Source organism: Lingula anatina, chromosome 4 (genome assembly GCF_051362555.1).
Source record: "Lingula anatina isolate TDL-2025a chromosome 4, LinAna3.0, whole genome shotgun sequence".
Lineage (NCBI taxonomy): Eukaryota > Metazoa > Brachiopoda > Lingulata > Lingulida > Lingulidae > Lingula > Lingula anatina.
In genome coordinates, this window is record NC_141770.1 from 21,680,092 (window position 1) to 21,696,856 (window position 16,765).

Below are 16,765 nucleotides of genomic sequence, written 5' to 3' on the forward strand. Positions count from 1 at the left end.
AAATACATAAAACCATTTTTTTCTGAGGATAAAATTGAGTGATCAGGAAGTATGGTCTCCATGGAGATTTAAGGAAAAAATAGAAATCACGTGCTTTGACTCAGTGCCATCTTGCGTTAATTGATGACAACTAAAACATGGAAGGGAAAGGGGACGACACGAAAGTTGCTGAAGAAAATAACGAGGAGGCCACACGTTCCCCGGCCTTAGATGAGATGTTGGATGAATTTGGGAAGGACTATGCTTCATATTTACAAGTAGACTCTAGCAGGGAGGTAATCTACACTTTTTAAGTATGCAACTGACTTTGACAGTGCTTAAGGCTTCGGAAGTCAACTTGGTTTACAATCATTTTCAGTTGCACAGGAAGGACACATTTTGATCAATAAAAAACGACCGTTTGTTATTTTGTAATTTTTTTTTATTAAAGCCAGATATCCAAAATACCAAGAAGTATATCTGCGCATGTGCCAGTGTCACAATTATATTTATTTTTGTTAACATAAACTTAATAAATTGAGATACTATCATTTGCATATATATTGCATTTATTATTTAAAAACAATTCTCAAGTTTTATTTTTAAGACTTTTGTAATGTCGCAGTTTAACTATTTCTTTGCAGAAACACCAATTTGAAGAGTCAGTAGAAGACATGCTAACACGGTTGGATGAATTCTGTGGACTCGTAGATTTGGTGAGTATCATGCTTGGTGCATTTGATATAGAAATTATGAATTTACTTTAAAGTTTAACAAAAAGTACTTGCCCCATACCTGGCTACATGTCTGTATTGTCTTCAGCTATTAGTATGAGTATGTTCAGATGCAAGAAACTTAACAGCTGGAAACTTTGGGATAGTTTTTCTTCTAAAATGCACATATATAGTTTATAAATATATATATATGTATATGGCCTCATTCAGAATAGGTTACTAACTAGTCTAAGGGTCAAATATTGTGACCCACTACAAAGCTTGTCGTCTAATCTGCTAATAGACACTGAATAGATATCCCCTGGGGAGGTATTCAAGTGGGTTGGCCATATTGTACCCTCGGACTACTTAAGTAACCTATTCTGAATGAGGCCTATGAGTTCATGTGTGCTTGATTCTTAACAGTTAGTATTCCTCAAAAGCCATCATGATGATATTTCTGAAAATTGTAAACTGTGAAATCTTTAAACACATTGATACTGGTTACTTTATTTTTCAGATACGTAGTGACAGTACGTTATGCTTAAAGACAACGCTTCCCAAAATTCAAGCCAAAAGTGCAGAAATGGAGAAAATGTTTGAGAGGATAGATAAACTGGAGGTACACATCAGCATTATTATTATTCAAACATACTGATTGCTGGTTCCAAATTCAAACATACATTAGAGCAATACATATTTTAAGGCGAGTTATTATGTTTAGAGCCTAATTTAATAAACCCTGAATGATTGCATGCATTCCTTGCTATTTCATTCCATGTAAACCTGCAGTATCTGAGGGAGGCATAATAATTTCATTATTTATTAGGATATTTGGTACCTATAGACATTAAGTGTAATATGCCATTTACAAAGGACTAAATGGATAAAGGACATTGCATACATCCTGCATACCTTTTCTGTAAGTGGCCTAAAGAAAATTGTCTTACTGATCAGTGTCCTTTTCCTTTCAGTCTTTTGTTTCTCTAGTGAAGCAGAACCTCAATGCCACGGAGGAGCAAGTGAGCAAAGCCGAGGATGAGTTGGGATCATTTAGTTCCTTTAAGAAGATGTTGAATTCATTCTCTGTGCCATCTTTTTTGTCTAGTGTAAGTATGTGGTACTACTGTGACAAAAATGGCATGATTAAATGAGTTTACAACCTCCTCCTCCGGTTTAATCAGTATCACTTTATATGTCTAAAAACATGATATTTCATGAAAAAAAATCTAATATTTTAAAAAAATTAATATATTGTTAACTCCAAGGCATGTTGTTTTGTTACTGCTGCAGCTCTTTTTGGGATGAACAAGTATGTTACTGAATAACTAACCATGAGTTCCTGATTTTTACATAAATGTTTCAAAATGCTACAAAGGTCATAGGAAACAAATATAATATTATATAATGAACTAAGACCCCATTGAAATCCAAAACCAATTGGAACAGGGTTAGGACAACATAGTCTACATAAAAGATAAAACTTTAAGTGACAGTTAAACAAAAATCTTGCTCACCCTTTATTGTCATTTCAGATAATCTGCAAGTGTTATTGTACTTTGTCTGTTTTTGTGTGCTTTTCACAACAGGATAATTAAGTAAAACTAATGAGTTGTGGGGAATTTTTTTTGCCGTTTTCCAGAAGAAGCCTTCCACTCCAGTTAAAGCTGCCAAGGAAACTTACAGTCCACTTGAAGTTATTGACTGCAATAACTTTTTTACTTCAACTACAAGTGATTTAAAATCCTCAGGAGGTCAGGCGACCTCTATTACCCAGTTAAAAGACACAGAGAATGAAGCGACATCTAGTGAGGAGCAAATGGTAGCAAGTAGCTGTGACACATAAATGGAGCTTAAAAACAACCAAACAAAAAGGAGAATCCAGATCTTATATTATCAAAGGGTTTCATCAAATATTTCTTAATCCCTATTTCTTCAAGCATATTGGTGAAAAAGGGAACAGTTATCTTGACTAATTGGGGGAAAAATCAACGATGATTTATTGATTATTTATATTCAGAACGTTTCAAGTTGTTGATCAGAACAGGTCTTAAGGTGCTTTTTAAATTATCTATTTATTTATGTTATAACTGTGATATCACTATGCATATAGATTTTCATACTATTGATTTAGTGCACATTAACACTATTACTAGACCCCATTTTCTATCATGCACAGTTATTTTGTCATATTATAAGCAGTTGAGCATCACTTTAAAAATGCAATTCATAATCAGAAATGCTGAGCATATAAGTTAATGAGCGACTAGCAGCACAAGGTTGGATTCACGCCTCTTAAATAAGAATTATTTTTTCAGTGATGAAGTCTTCAAGTTTGTACTGTAGAAAGAGAATGTGTGTAGATGAATCTCTCGTTTCCTCACTTGCACTTGCATTCCAGCATTTATTAAAAACTATGCTTCCAGAATATCCATTATAATTGTTTATGGTGATAAAGTACTTCTTATAACTTATTGGAAGTAAGTTTGTAAACCGTTTATACAGGGGAGCGATGTTTGCAAAATAAAAAAAAATTGAATATTCTGAACTCGACTTGCTTGTCAGTTTTGTGCATCATTCCCTCACTATTGTTCAACTTAAGAAAAAAAGTTTACGTGTGGTATTGAAACAACAGCGGTAATTGTGAAAACGGTAGTACATTTTAATGGAAGAGATAGATACAAATATTTGGACTGTCGCTGCCAGTAGTGATTTTTTACGTGGCCTTGGTTCCCCCCTTAATAAAAAACCTGGGACTGTTTTCACAAACGACCGAACTGATAAAAATCAAGAGTTGTCCGCATTGCTCAAGTATAGGTCTAAGCCTTACTCGGTAACTTTTCTCCCAGCGGCATAGTTAGATATTAATCCTTCGTGCAACAAGGGACATTAGGTCACTCTGAAACAGTTTGATCTTCCTCGCAAGGTCATTTCATTTCAATGGACTACTGATCGTTTAAAACGTTTTGCAGGAGGAAAGGGGCTTTTGTAGGTGGAAGAAATGGCTCAATTCGAAGCAACGTTTATCTAGAACGGACTACATTTTTGGCCTGAAGTCAAGGCTTTTTCAGTACCTACTTCAAGATCACAGGACGAATTCTATTACACAATTCATGGCGGAGTTCCAAACATAAAATACACTGATAAAATTTAATGTATTTATTGCACCAATATTTTATAGGACAAACACAAAAATGTAAAGTAAATACAAGTAACGCATATACAAAAAAGTTACATTATAACAACTTAGCCACACATTGATTAGATTTAGTACTAGTAAATAACAAGAAAATTTTACGTGATGGGACGATACAATGCTTTTTCATATAAGTAAAAAATAACTGCAGAGGCCTTTATTTATAAAACAATGGCCCAACTGCATTTAAATCGAAATCGAATATATTAATATGTGTGTAAATTAGTTGAGCGATAAATGAAAAGGTATAACATTCGTTGTAATTATGTTTTAATAAGTAACAATACGCGCTATGACACAAAAGAGTAAACTTACGAGCTTTTTTTTGTAGTGGATCGACTTGGCTCGATGGTGCCTTGAATATTGGGCGACAACAAGTTACGGTTTTGTATTAAAGCATGGGTTATTCTACAATCCTCCAGAATATAATTATATCTTTCTAATGAACCCAATCAAAAGAGGATCTCCCAGGTGTTGTCTGCCGTCGACTTCTTTCCAATCGGGGTTGATTGGACGCCTGCTGAGGTCAGCCTACAATAGTTACTGTTATCTACGACTTATTCCCATAGGAGTCATCATTAGGAGGCAATTCGCTCTGTAAGTTGTGTAATAATCTAGATTGAAGTAAATTGTGCAGGCAGTTTGTTCTTAAGGTCGTTAAATGTCCTAGAAAGACGTAAATTCTTGTCTCAAATGATACGCCTCTCAATCTCAATAAGGCATGCATGCTTTCGATGTTTACCAATTATTTTTTACCGACTCGCCATAACCCACATTGTGGCTAGTTGGCCTTGGTGTGAAAGCTATTCATGTCCTGGAGCTGTGTGAAAGAGGGTCCCAGATTGCTCTCCTGGTCCTGTATATTACCTTTGCCAGTCGCCTTGTTTCTCATCTTGACCTGATGCTGTTTATATGTGGAGGAAACGGCGTCCATGATTTCGGAAAGTAGCTCTGAAAATGTCAAAATGGCAAAAGTGTTGCAGCTGGCACGCTCGTGAATTTTTTAGGACAATGGCATACAAGCATAATAAAATTAGGAGAACAAGGCACGTTTTAGTAAATTTTTAGGTGGCGTATTCCTAGCGGCTTTCAGATCGTCTCATCTACTTCTTTCCATAAAATATTATCAATAACAGACCCAAACTTATGTCGATACATAGTTTACTTCAGCTTTTTGAAGGCACCTGTCACGATCTCTACATTTTACGACTTAAAGATATCCTTTAAAAAGCGCGCACCCATATCTTAAAAGCACGCTGTATTCTATTTAAGTAGCGGGGTCACTTCACTCTAACAACAAGCTCTTAGTTAAAATCCAAGACATGCTCCCAACCGTCCGGACATGGCAAAGCCAATTCAAATAAAATTGATCAGCAAAATAACATTATACAGCTACATAAGATATTGAAACTAGATGGAGGTTTGTTGGATAGATATTTGGATATTTTAAAAAATGTTAATGCTGCTAAAAGAAAAAAAATCGTGCCATAAACGGTCAATTTGTGTAGAATGCGGTTGTGTTTCTCAATTCATGACATAACTTGGACATAAAAGAGGGGACCCAGGAATCCCACGTTAAGACAAGGTCTATGTTAACCATATCTTACCTTCTCTCGCCTCACGAGCCTCGTCGTCGCCGTCCACTGCTGGGAAATCCTTGCTCTCCACGCCCCACGTGAAGAAAAACATGTACATCACAGTGGCGATGGCGGACCCCGTGAATGGAGCTGCCCAGTAGAGCTGGAATAACAAGGGAGATACACTTATGGGGGTCGTGGTTCAGTCATACAGGGGGTGGGGGGTGAGGGGTGGCGGTGGATGTTCAGTTTAAAAATAGAAAATGGTTTACCAAACGTGCAGTAATGAAAATGCTGGAGCAATATGGAAAAACGCACCGTCATCACTTTTTATGTAGCTTTTGGAATATTGTTTAAATGATGATAGCATTTAAAAATAAAACCTTTGCAAAGGAGCGAATAATAATAAAAATAAACAACAATGCCGCAAAATTTTATGATTTTTTTCTTTTTACCCTTTTCTAAATCAAAGATAGCTCACTCACCCAGTGTTGTGCCCACATCCAGTCAAGGTTCAGCACGACGTGGGGGCCCATAGCAACGGCCGGGTTCATACACGCTCCAGTTTGGGTGGCCTGGAATGAAGGCGACATAATTATTATTATTATTACATTCGCCGGAATCATCAAATTCAAGAAAATATAAGAGGACTCTAGACAGCTGAGCATCTATAATGATAACGAATTTACCGCAACGAAATATTTTGTTCTACTGGAAAAAAGGATCTGACATGAAAACGGAGCTGAAGTGACGTATTGGAATTTTGAAAATTTAAGATTTAAAATAAAAAAATGAAAATTAAAGAAAAAAATCATTAGTAACCCAATAACGTAACGAACCAGGAATTTTTCTGTACAAAACAACCGAGAACGGTATAGTACAAAATAGTCATTGAAGACCTCCGTCCCCAAAAGAGGATCCATTTTGAAACCTCCCCCATGAAACGCCACAAAGAAAAGTTTTATTCTCCCCACTTGTACCACCTTGTGGAAATGGGGAATATTAATTTACATACGAAATTCAGATTCCGCTTTCTAGGCAACTTCATAGAAATAATGATGGAATTTTAATCATCTGGTATCTTACCCCAGTGAACACCATGACGCAGACGAGAAGTCCCACCGCAACAGAGGGCATGTTCACAGGACGCAGACGATCATCAATGGCGGCAAGGTTGACGAACGCCAGCATGAAGGTCAGACAGGTCTCCATTAAAAACCCTTGCCACATCGAAATGTCCGGATGAACAAACACTGCGCCAAAGTTGCCAAGTCTGTCCGCAGGCGTTACCCTGAATAACAATGGACATCAGTTCCGATTTTATGGAACAAATAATTGACGTTATTGTTTAGATAGTTTACCTCGTACAAAATGTGTTTGTAATTTTCTTTTCTCGCATTTATTGTAATTATATTGTATTTATTGTATTTCTTTCGTTAACTATTGTCGTCTACTTTATACATTCCAAGCTATTCCCTATGCCTTTGATTTTTACGAACAGCCTCATCGACTTGTGGCCTTTGGTTACTATGGACTCGCTTCATTTCAAGTTACCCTGCTTCCAGAAAAGAAGATAGGGGAAGCTGATCTGAAATCCAACGCTTCATTTTCCTTTTTTTTTTTAAGTTGCATACTTACACATAAGACAATGCTGTGCCCCCTATACCACCGGCAAGCTGGGCAATGATGAAGAAGAACCCTAGTAATAAATATAAAACATTCATGAAGGGACTATATATATATATATATATATATATATATATATATATATATATATATATATATATAAAGTCAATAATTTAGCCCTGTAAACTACGTATGTCGGCAGTCAGTGATCAAAGATGACGAAATATCTCTGGTAGTTTACTTCTCTCGTCCAAAACACACACACACACACACTAGCCAATTTTCAATCTGTTTTACAAGGCGTCACAGAGAAGATAAACCTCCATATGACGCCATGTGTTGTGATATGAAGTCACAGCATGACCCTACCTCGTGTGAGGGACACCTTTCTGGCGATGATGAAGGACAGCGTGATGGCTGGATTGACCACCGCCCTGCTCAGATGTCCAAAACCCTCGATAATAGACGCCACGGTGAACCCAGTGCCCAGAGCGTTCTGAACAATGTTACCGTCTTCCGGAAAGCGAGGCCACCTGGAACCGGATGATTCATGAAGTTTGAAATGTGACATTGCTTTAATATTGGGGATGATTGCATTTGTAATAACCAGAACATGAGAAATGTCATGTTCATGTAACAATGTGCAATACCGTGCAAATGGCGGAATAAGGGGTTCGAGGGGGGGGGGGGGGGGACACTGCTCTCTGTGACAGAGCTTCCCTTTCTCCTTACCCTCCCCCTCCCAACCCATCAAAAAAATGAAAACAAGACAAAACCGGGCACTTTCTCCATCCCTGTGTCCTTTTGTACAATTATTTACTTGCAGAGAGAAGCGAAAATTTTTTGGTCTTGTGCCATGATTTATAAAACTACTAGTACATGTACTGTTAGTAGATCATAAGATGCTACATGCAAAATCACGCTTGAAATGGATAGTGGCATCATGGTCACGAGTTATACGTGACATGTTGTACAAATGAAATCCTGCCAAGACTTAAACGTGGTCTCGAGTGGTACATGTGGTACATGTACAGCTACACGCTTGAAAACGCTTCAACTCTTTCCAAGTCCGGTTTAAGATGAATCACTGAACATAGCCTATGGTGGTAGCGACAGTATGTATCTAAATCTAAAAATATGCTAGTTAGTCCTTTTACTCTTATAACTTACGTGCATCCATAAAAATACCATGTGCTATAATTGTTAGGTCATAGCCATTGCACCAAAATACGCTGGTACCAATAAAGAAATAATAATAATAATAATAATAATAATAATAATAATAATAATGGATATGTTGTTTACAAATTATTCATTTGCCACGTTTAGACGGTTCGACTATAGCGGTTATGCAACCAGCAATATCCATGATATTTACTCGACTTGCAACCTGGCATGATTGAAAGGTGCGATGCTTTACATTCTTCGTAAGTCAAATCACGTCTTGTGGAATCAGAAACAGACGGAATACTGAGCAAGATTATGCAACAACTACTTGCTTATCTAATAATAAAGACGAAGGAAAGGAAAACGAACGAAAAAAAAAACACCAACATTAACACCGAACCAACACAGTTTGGTTTACGTTTAAGTTATGACTTTTCACTTTAGAAAGTGGCTTAATCTGTTCGTTTGTTTATATGTTCATATCAGGGGGAAGGGGTCAAAAAACAAGGGGGTGGAAGGAGGAATTTGCTAACATAAAGGAACATTTACACAAAGAAAATGTGATATTATTTGGTAGATTTAATGAGAACTCAGAACGGCAATGGTTACCACGAATCCCTTATGTTCCGATGAAAAAATTTAAAAAACTTTTTTACTTTTGAATTAGGCCATAATCTCATAACTACCGTCTTTTGAGGTATATAGTGTTAAAAATTAACGCCAACCCACTTATCCTGACAGCTTTCTAAATGAACTGCAAGTTTCACAATTAAAGGGCCCAAAGGTCCCAAAACTATTCGACGCTGTAGCAGAAGCAAACGCCTTAAGTAATTTGTCGGTCAACAGAAACGAAAAACTATGCTTCTGTTTAGTTTGAACTTTTCGTCAAACAGTTCATGTGTTACGCTCAGCACTAAAGTTTCGATATTTTTGTTAAATAAATAAATAAAAAGAGACCTTTGGCTGTAGGATTTTTCAGATCCAGGGAATACCTAAGTAGGTGAACCAACTAAATTTATTCTAACTTTAACATAAACACACTTAAGATTTTTATCGAGCGTGTTTATGGCTAGTCCCCTGCTTTTTTGGACAAGAAAATTGCGTTATAAAAAACAGTTAATTCAAAATGAGGCGTGTAGAAATAAACACGATTGCATAATATACGTTGTTTGTTTTTCTCTTGAAAATGTTTGAAAACGTAACGCAAAATGTCCACCGATAAGAAAATTGCGTGATAAAATATGAATTTACATTAAAACGAGGGGTGGAAATAAACACGAGTACATAATAAAAGTTACTTGCGTTACTGTTGAAGAATGCATGATGCATAACGCATAATGTCCACCGATAAAATTCCACGATCAATTAAATTAACAAAATTGCTCGATTCAAATATTGAATTTTTTCTAAAACTTTGAACTATAGTTCTTGCACAGCTTCGCAATCAATACATTAATGATACTCTGAAAGGAGCCAAATGTTGGAATAGTCAGGTAAAAATGTGCCGATTTGTTGGGCTCTGCGGACCTGGAAGATTTCAGGTGGACCAGAATTTTCACATTGCCTGCATTGTAGGCCCCCAACGTTTTTACCTGATAGGTAAACACTACGGGGGTATTGATAGCTGATGATTATGCTTCTAAAAAAATCTTACGCTTCACGATGTGCTGATCTTGATAAGTCGATTTTTTTTCAAAAAAAAAAAAAAAAAAAAAAAAAAAAGAAAACGCCCGGAGGGACCGGGATAAAGGGCGTCGATATTTTTAAATGCCTCTAACGCGTGGTTTATAAAAAGTACATAAGAATATTGTGGTAAATATAAAATTGCCTGTCTTAGCATGAGACTGCGTTTCAAGCATTTACATGAAGGGAGATAAAACCGTTATGTACCGTTACGATAATGTGACCCAGTAGTACCGCCATGCTTTCTCACCTCAGTGTCAGTTGGCAATGAGTAAAAAGAAGTATAGCTGTGCCGACAACCTCCCCAATCACCGCCTTCCACATGGCCGGCGTTTTCACCTCCTTGAATCCCCATGTGTAGCGAGGAAGTTCCTGAATCCCCATGTTGGCTACCCAGTGCCTTCAACAACGATACTTTGGATACTGTTTTACCGACTCTACACCTCGTCAAGCCAGCGCTTCCCCTTTATCTGCTTGAACTCTAGTGGAGGCGGATGAGCAGTGACTTCTTCTTTATATAGTCCTGAAGTCGTGAGTGGTGTTCCTACATTAACGGCGGCGTGTGTCTTACGTCATAGACGTGGTGGTGACAAGTAGTGGTCAGTCGTGCCATCCCCCCGAGGCTATCTTGGGCTGGGCGGGACCTCTTTTTTTTTTTGCAAAGTGACACAGCGTGCGGAAAGTACGTTAAACAAGAAGACAGAATGGATTGTTGAAATAATCATTCCACAGACAGTTTTGATCTAAATATTTTCTTACTGTCTAATTTTGGGCTCTACTCAAGAGCCTTCCCCAGGACAAATTGGTCTACTAAAATTACCAGACTTATGACCTTTTTTAAGAACTTACGAGAAGAAGACAGAATATATTTGTCTGCTTTGATTATTAGATGAATCTGTAGGGGTAAACTGAATATACTAGAATAGGATAAACAATCTTCTCTCTCTAGAACATAAGTGCATGTACATAAGTATATGAGTGTCTTAGCTTTTTTATAAAACGTGTCCAAAACCTTTATTATATTAAAGCGGTCAACAAAAATTTATGCTGATGTAAAAATGTGAAAATGTGAAACCAGGTTCTGGAAATTTTTATGTCATGGTGACCCGGTCATCTGATGTCACGCTGACCCGTACACAGCTCTTCTAAAAAATTATAGACGAAGCAATGTTATAACAGGATAACCATTGTTTGAGTAGTTTAACCGCAGTGAAATAAAATTACAATCAAGGTGATAATAAGAGCACTGTATCGACGTTAAGTTTTCTGTTTTTTACTAACAGCAAATAGGTCTCTTTTTTTACTAACAGCAAATAGGTATTGTATCAGAAATTCTGAAGATGAAAATATTTACAGTGATTTCCCCAGATGTAAACTACGCAGGCCAGTTTTTGCCAGTGTGTACTTACTGGATAGGGGAGAAAAGAAAAGAAGGGGGGGGGGGTGAAAGAAGGAGGGGGTGACTGGTTGATCACAGTATTTATTATCATTATTTTAATATAAATATTTGTAGTACAACAGTATGACACCGCGAAGAAATAGAACGAGCTGGATGAGTAAAACATGTTCAATGATAACACAAATTGAAATATTAGAGGAAGAGTAAAACCAAAAACGCAAAGTAAATCACGAGAAATCCCTTTTAAAAATCAAGTCAAACCCTGTGTCCTGGTTTCATACATTTATGAACGCCCCTCTCTTCATAGTTTTCGTTGAACATATCCCACACGAAAGCAAAGATTGTAAAAGGAAAAACGCATACGCTTGACCTTTGAAACAAACCTGTTTATCCACACGTTATTTGCTTTCGATCGTCTATCAGTAAATAAATTTGTTTGTTTTGTTGATCATTTTGTTCTTTGCTTTACTTGCCTAACTTATCTTTCTTCCCCTTTTTTCTGTTTACTTTTTATTCATGACCATTCATTCATTTATCGGTCTATTCATTCTTTCTTAGTTTAAATGTAGGGTTCACAAAGTCAACAAGGGGAATAATAAGCAAGTAGATAACAGAAGACTATTGCACGTAGTAGTCTTGCTGTGGAGGTGATAATTTTGGTTGATGATTTACACGAGGGGCGTCACTTTCGGTGCATGGCCACTTAATCGATTTCATCGAGCATAACCAAATGCCACTACATTTTCAAACCCAAGAAGCAAGTTGTCTTTGTTGATTATAAACCCAGCTTTGTTATCAGGTCCATAGCCGGGGGAGTGGGGGGAGTTTTGGTCGGCAAGGGGTCCACTTTGCATCGTGCAATGCGTATTTCGTTTGGCTTCATTTTTGCAGGATTCAACATGTTTTTATGCTACGTGGGGGTTATAACTCCCTTTCACAAGCTAGCTTGAAACTGCTTGGACCACGAGCGAGGTTGATCCGTTTAGTTGACACTCTACCATATTATCCTATTTGCGCTTTAACTGTCTTAAAATCCGTTTTTTTATGTCTAAGTATTTTTCAAATTAACGTATCTTTCACAATTCATAATAAAAAATTCCTCAAATGAAATTACCTTATGTTGATATTTCTTTCAAATATGTAAATAAAGACAAACGTTATGGGAAATTATTTAGAGCTATTTTACTTGAGTTTTGTTTGATTAAAAATTTAACATCGAATTGAAGTGCAGGAAAACAGGAAATTATTCCTTTTATTTGAAAATTCGATTTACGGAAAGAAATGCCGAAGCAGACATTAATCTCTGACACCTAAGTTGAAGCAAACAGATCGGACTTCAGATTCAGAGCCTCGGGTATATTGGACTGTAAATTAATACACGTACATCCACTGTTTATTCAAATTATCACCTTAGAACAACAGAATCAAGCCAGAAAATGAGAAAGATTCCTAGTAACCAGGGAAGCGTTTCTAGCGTACACGCATTTTCATTAACGATTAATGCTACTGTTAGAAACGCTTCTCACAGTGACGATTATTCTGCGCCCTGTATACCCCCATCGCCATCACTTTCACGAACCTTTCCCCGTTATATAACAATTGCGTGCATTGTCCCGGCTGTCTTTAACGGTCTTTGCCTAAGGCCGAATGGTGTTGCGTTGAAATGCATAGCTGGCCATGCAGACGCAGTTAAGTATATGTTACAAGTGACACATGTCAAAGATGAACTCGGTACCAGCGCCAGTCAACAGGTGCAACAGCATTTGTGTGTGAAGTGACACAACGGCTGATACATTCACTCTCTTTATTAATGATGAAGCAACGAGCACATAAAAATCACAGGCCCGTATCCAGGGGGTGGGGGGTGGGTGGGAGGTTCGAAAGCACCGCCCTTTTTGTCAGGAAAAGGTCCATTCTGGGTAAAATTTGATCTAGGTACGCAAAGGTTTCATTGTAAAAGGTCCACTCTTTTGGAAAAAGAACCCCCCCTTTTAAAATTACAGGCCTGAATCATAATATGTTAATATATTGTACTGTTAAGATAAATTATAAAACCTAAGTGATATTATAATGTTAAAATGAAACGCAACCATAATACAACTGGCTGAGTTAAGCACTATTATAGGAATATATATACTAGTATACTCAAATTTCAGATCAGTCATGACCCCCTAATTACAAATGTTGTAATTGCATATGGATACATGTTATAATAAATCACGTTTTAAAAAATGATATCATTATTTATATCAAGTAATTGATGTTGTGTAAACTTTAAAAGTTCAAAAATACAGCGACTGTGAGCTTGCGATGCATATTTGGGACACAAAGTATCAAACATTGTATGCATTCGTAAGCATTCTAATTTTATTAATCGAATTTTGATGGCTTTATTGATACTGTGACGCATGGTCGGTATAACTGTAATGTTTAGTCATTCCCTCTTCTTACCGGGGCATGGGCGGTGGATCGACGTACAGATCACACCCTGTGTTTGATGAAAATCTCCACTTCAACTGGTTTGTGAGTGTCAAATTAGATTTTTATTAAAATTATTCACAGGCACTTGTTCTCGTCCCAACGTTTGGATTTTGCTATTATTTTTCTGTGTTCAATATGTATTTTCCGGTCAAGTTGGTGCTACGTCGCCCCATTTACAACCTTGTGATGATAGCGTAGCATCTCTAATTTAAACTACTGTCAATCTTTGCATGTTTTTGCCCAAGGTATTAGGAATCCAACAGGAAAGTCACGCTAAGAAAGCACATTTTTAACGGGTTCGTGATGGCTTTCTCTTCATCGGAACCCACTATGAGATTTCAAAACTCCAGGGGGCGGTATTTTTTTATGACCCAATCACTCGCATGTGGCTTGTTTGTTTACTTATGCGACAAGTGCTAAGTACACACGAATGTTGAAAGTGCAGTTAATCCGTCATTTCATACTCTGTCATTTCCTTCTAACATGCCCTAAATATGGTAGACCGAGATTATTATATGATAGTTTCTACTCTGAAAAATGTTATCAAGATTGTTCGCCAACAGATTTTGAAAACTGTGCGTAAATTTTCTGACCAGAGGTACAAAAATTTATAAGGACAAATAAAGCGCAAATATACAGTGTATGCATGTGAGATTTTCGTTTATTTTTGTTTTCGTTATTATCTCTTTTTGGTAATGAATGTCTTGCATTTTTGCCGTAAAATTGATTCACGTTTCCAACGAAATTATAATAATTTCTGTTTGTAATGATCTCTGATAAATGATATTTTAACCAGTATACTAGTGAAAAGCGTGTATCCAAAATAAGAATACTACCTGGTACGTACCCTGTTTTAACAGGGGCTTCCAAAATAGTATACAAAATTAAAGTATAATTTTGTAACAGACTACTAGCGCACCCTGTAGTCAAAGAGTACTCAGTACCATATGCCTATATTTACTCTACAAGGATGAGCGTGATAAATGTCCCCCTCCCACCCCCGCAAAGATATGAACACCCAGAGATGTCGCAGACTGGGGCCTTAAAGACGAATGACAGAGTGACGTTATCCTTGGTTCTGTCGGGTGAAAAACTGTTTACTTACCTAATCATATCAGGGGCGGATCCAGGATTATTTGAAGGGGGGGTCCGCGGATGCGAGGCCGACCCCCCCCCCCCCCCCCCAACTTGGAGTGGTGTTCGGGGCGAATGGTGCCATTTGGTGCGGTTTAGAACCATAATTCAGCTATTCAAAATTCTAATTTCAAGAGGGGACCAGAACTCGAAGGTGTGTGTGTGTGTGTGTGTGTGTGTGTGTGTGTGTGTTGGGGGGGGGGGGGGTCAGGACCCCCCTGACCCCTTCCCCCCTCTAAATCCGCCATTGTCATATAATTAGTCGTCAAATGTACGTGACAAAAGGAGCTGAGATAATTACGGGTGTGGGCTTCAAAAATAAAAACGGTAACACACAGAACAACGAAAGGATTACCATACCAACGTAGACCGAATACCATATGCAGGATAGTTTAGGAAATGAGGAATAATAAAAGTAATTGCTTGGTATGGCCAATTGCAAGATCATTTCCATTTACGTAACAAATGTTAACACTGTGTATTTATTATATATTTTTTTCATTTTTATTTTATTTATTTTATTTTGAGCTTTATTTAAAGAGTTTAAAGAGGGTAAACATGTTGAGCGTAAGCTTATCTTCCATATGGATCTCTGTTACCAGTCATTCAACAGTACTGGCTGTAAAATATTTGTAAAACATACCCAAAAGATATAAGGGATTCAAGATTCAAACCCCCTATTATTTAACGGCGGTCCCGGAACTAGGGAAGAAATGTCAGAATGTCTTGGAACAATGAGCACAAAGGCAGGCCTCATGAACGATAATAATTGCATGTAGCCTACTAATCAATTTTGAAGGCGACACTGTATGATAGGAGCACCGTTACATTAGTCAGCTATATATAAAGATCCACTTCTTATTTTTTAGCACGTGTGAAAGCAAGTCGTAACTTTTAATAGAGTAAAAGGTAAAATATATGTTTAGATTCACTGGGTACATTTTTTTAAATTCTGGATCGGATAACCATGGCTACAGTGTTATTATTCAAGCACCATCGCAATATGCAGGGCGTAGACTTGATGATGTCATAGAAAACTTGGTGAACTGGCAAGACGACAAGACTCGTGTTAGATTTCAAGCTTGAGATGAATTCCACGAGAGTGCAGATTTGTCATGGAATAAATGGATATGGGTATGTGAGTGTAATTTTGTATTGTATTTACTAAAACATACTGAGAACCTTCTATCCTAAGTGGAATTTATATATTCTATTTCATTTGGGTCAATTAATACGAAATGTACACCTGCAAGCAAGATTGTGCTACAATGTATATATAGACAAGAAAGTTTACATGACTATTCTAAATGGTATCTGTTGGTATACGCCAACTGAAAAAACTGCAGCTCAACACGTTCTTCATGGCCACAATATCTCCATCTCCAACCATTGCTTCAACTATATTCACCGCTTTTAAGTTTGTCTTCTTCAGATAGAGCTGAACCATTTAACATGTCAACCATCCCTTGGGGTTAAAAATTTCATTTGTTGGCAATACGATCAGTTAGAAGATGATTAAGAGCTCAAATGCATGTCACTGCAGATGAACCTGATCCAAAAATTGCAGATCAGCGCACCATACAAGCTACCCCAAGCATCGTGTCCAGCCACAACCACCAACGCTTCTCCAGTCACCACTGGGTCTGCATCGTCTGCTGATAGAATGGTATACGTTACCATGGGAACGACTGTATGTAGCTTGTTCACACTGCTGTTGATAATAGGCAAACATGATGCTGAAAACAAGCCAGAGGTTTGCGTACAGTAGGGTCTATAGTCACTTGCAGTGAAAAGAACCCATTTAGATAAT

At 37.4% G+C, this 16,765-nt stretch overlaps 2 protein-coding genes across 3 annotated transcripts; one reads left to right on the forward strand and one right to left on the reverse strand.

Annotated features, from left to right (window-relative positions):
• Positions 1-47: 47 nt before the first annotated feature.
• On the forward strand, positions 48-3,240 carry LOC106160541 (biogenesis of lysosome-related organelles complex 1 subunit 4). Its single transcript, XM_013537174.3, has 5 exons — positions 48-275; positions 624-695; positions 1,213-1,314; positions 1,667-1,801; positions 2,335-3,240. Exons 1-5 carry the CDS (start codon positions 138-140, stop codon positions 2,536-2,538), a joined length of 651 nt encoding a protein of 216 aa, XP_013392628.2. The 5' UTR covers positions 48-137; the 3' UTR covers positions 2,539-3,240.
• Positions 3,241-3,836: 596 nt separating this feature from the next.
• LOC106160553 (aquaporin) lies at positions 3,837-10,446 on the reverse strand. 2 transcript variants are annotated; one of them, XM_013537188.2, is made up of 8 exons: positions 10,192-10,446; positions 7,461-7,624; positions 7,104-7,164; positions 6,552-6,756; positions 5,951-6,040; positions 5,496-5,628; positions 4,756-4,839; positions 3,837-4,483 (listed from the first exon to the last, which is right to left on the reverse strand). In XM_013537188.2, the coding sequence occupies exons 1-8, from the start codon at positions 10,323-10,325 to the stop codon at positions 4,467-4,469; spliced, it is 888 nt and encodes a 295-aa protein (XP_013392642.1). In that variant the 5' UTR covers positions 10,326-10,446; the 3' UTR covers positions 3,837-4,466. The 2 variants fall into 2 exon arrangements, with proteins under 2 accessions (XP_013392642.1, XP_013392641.1); XM_013537187.2 differs by having other exon boundaries at positions 3,837-4,839; positions 10,192-10,445.
• Between the last annotated feature and the right edge of the window lie 6,319 nt (positions 10,447-16,765).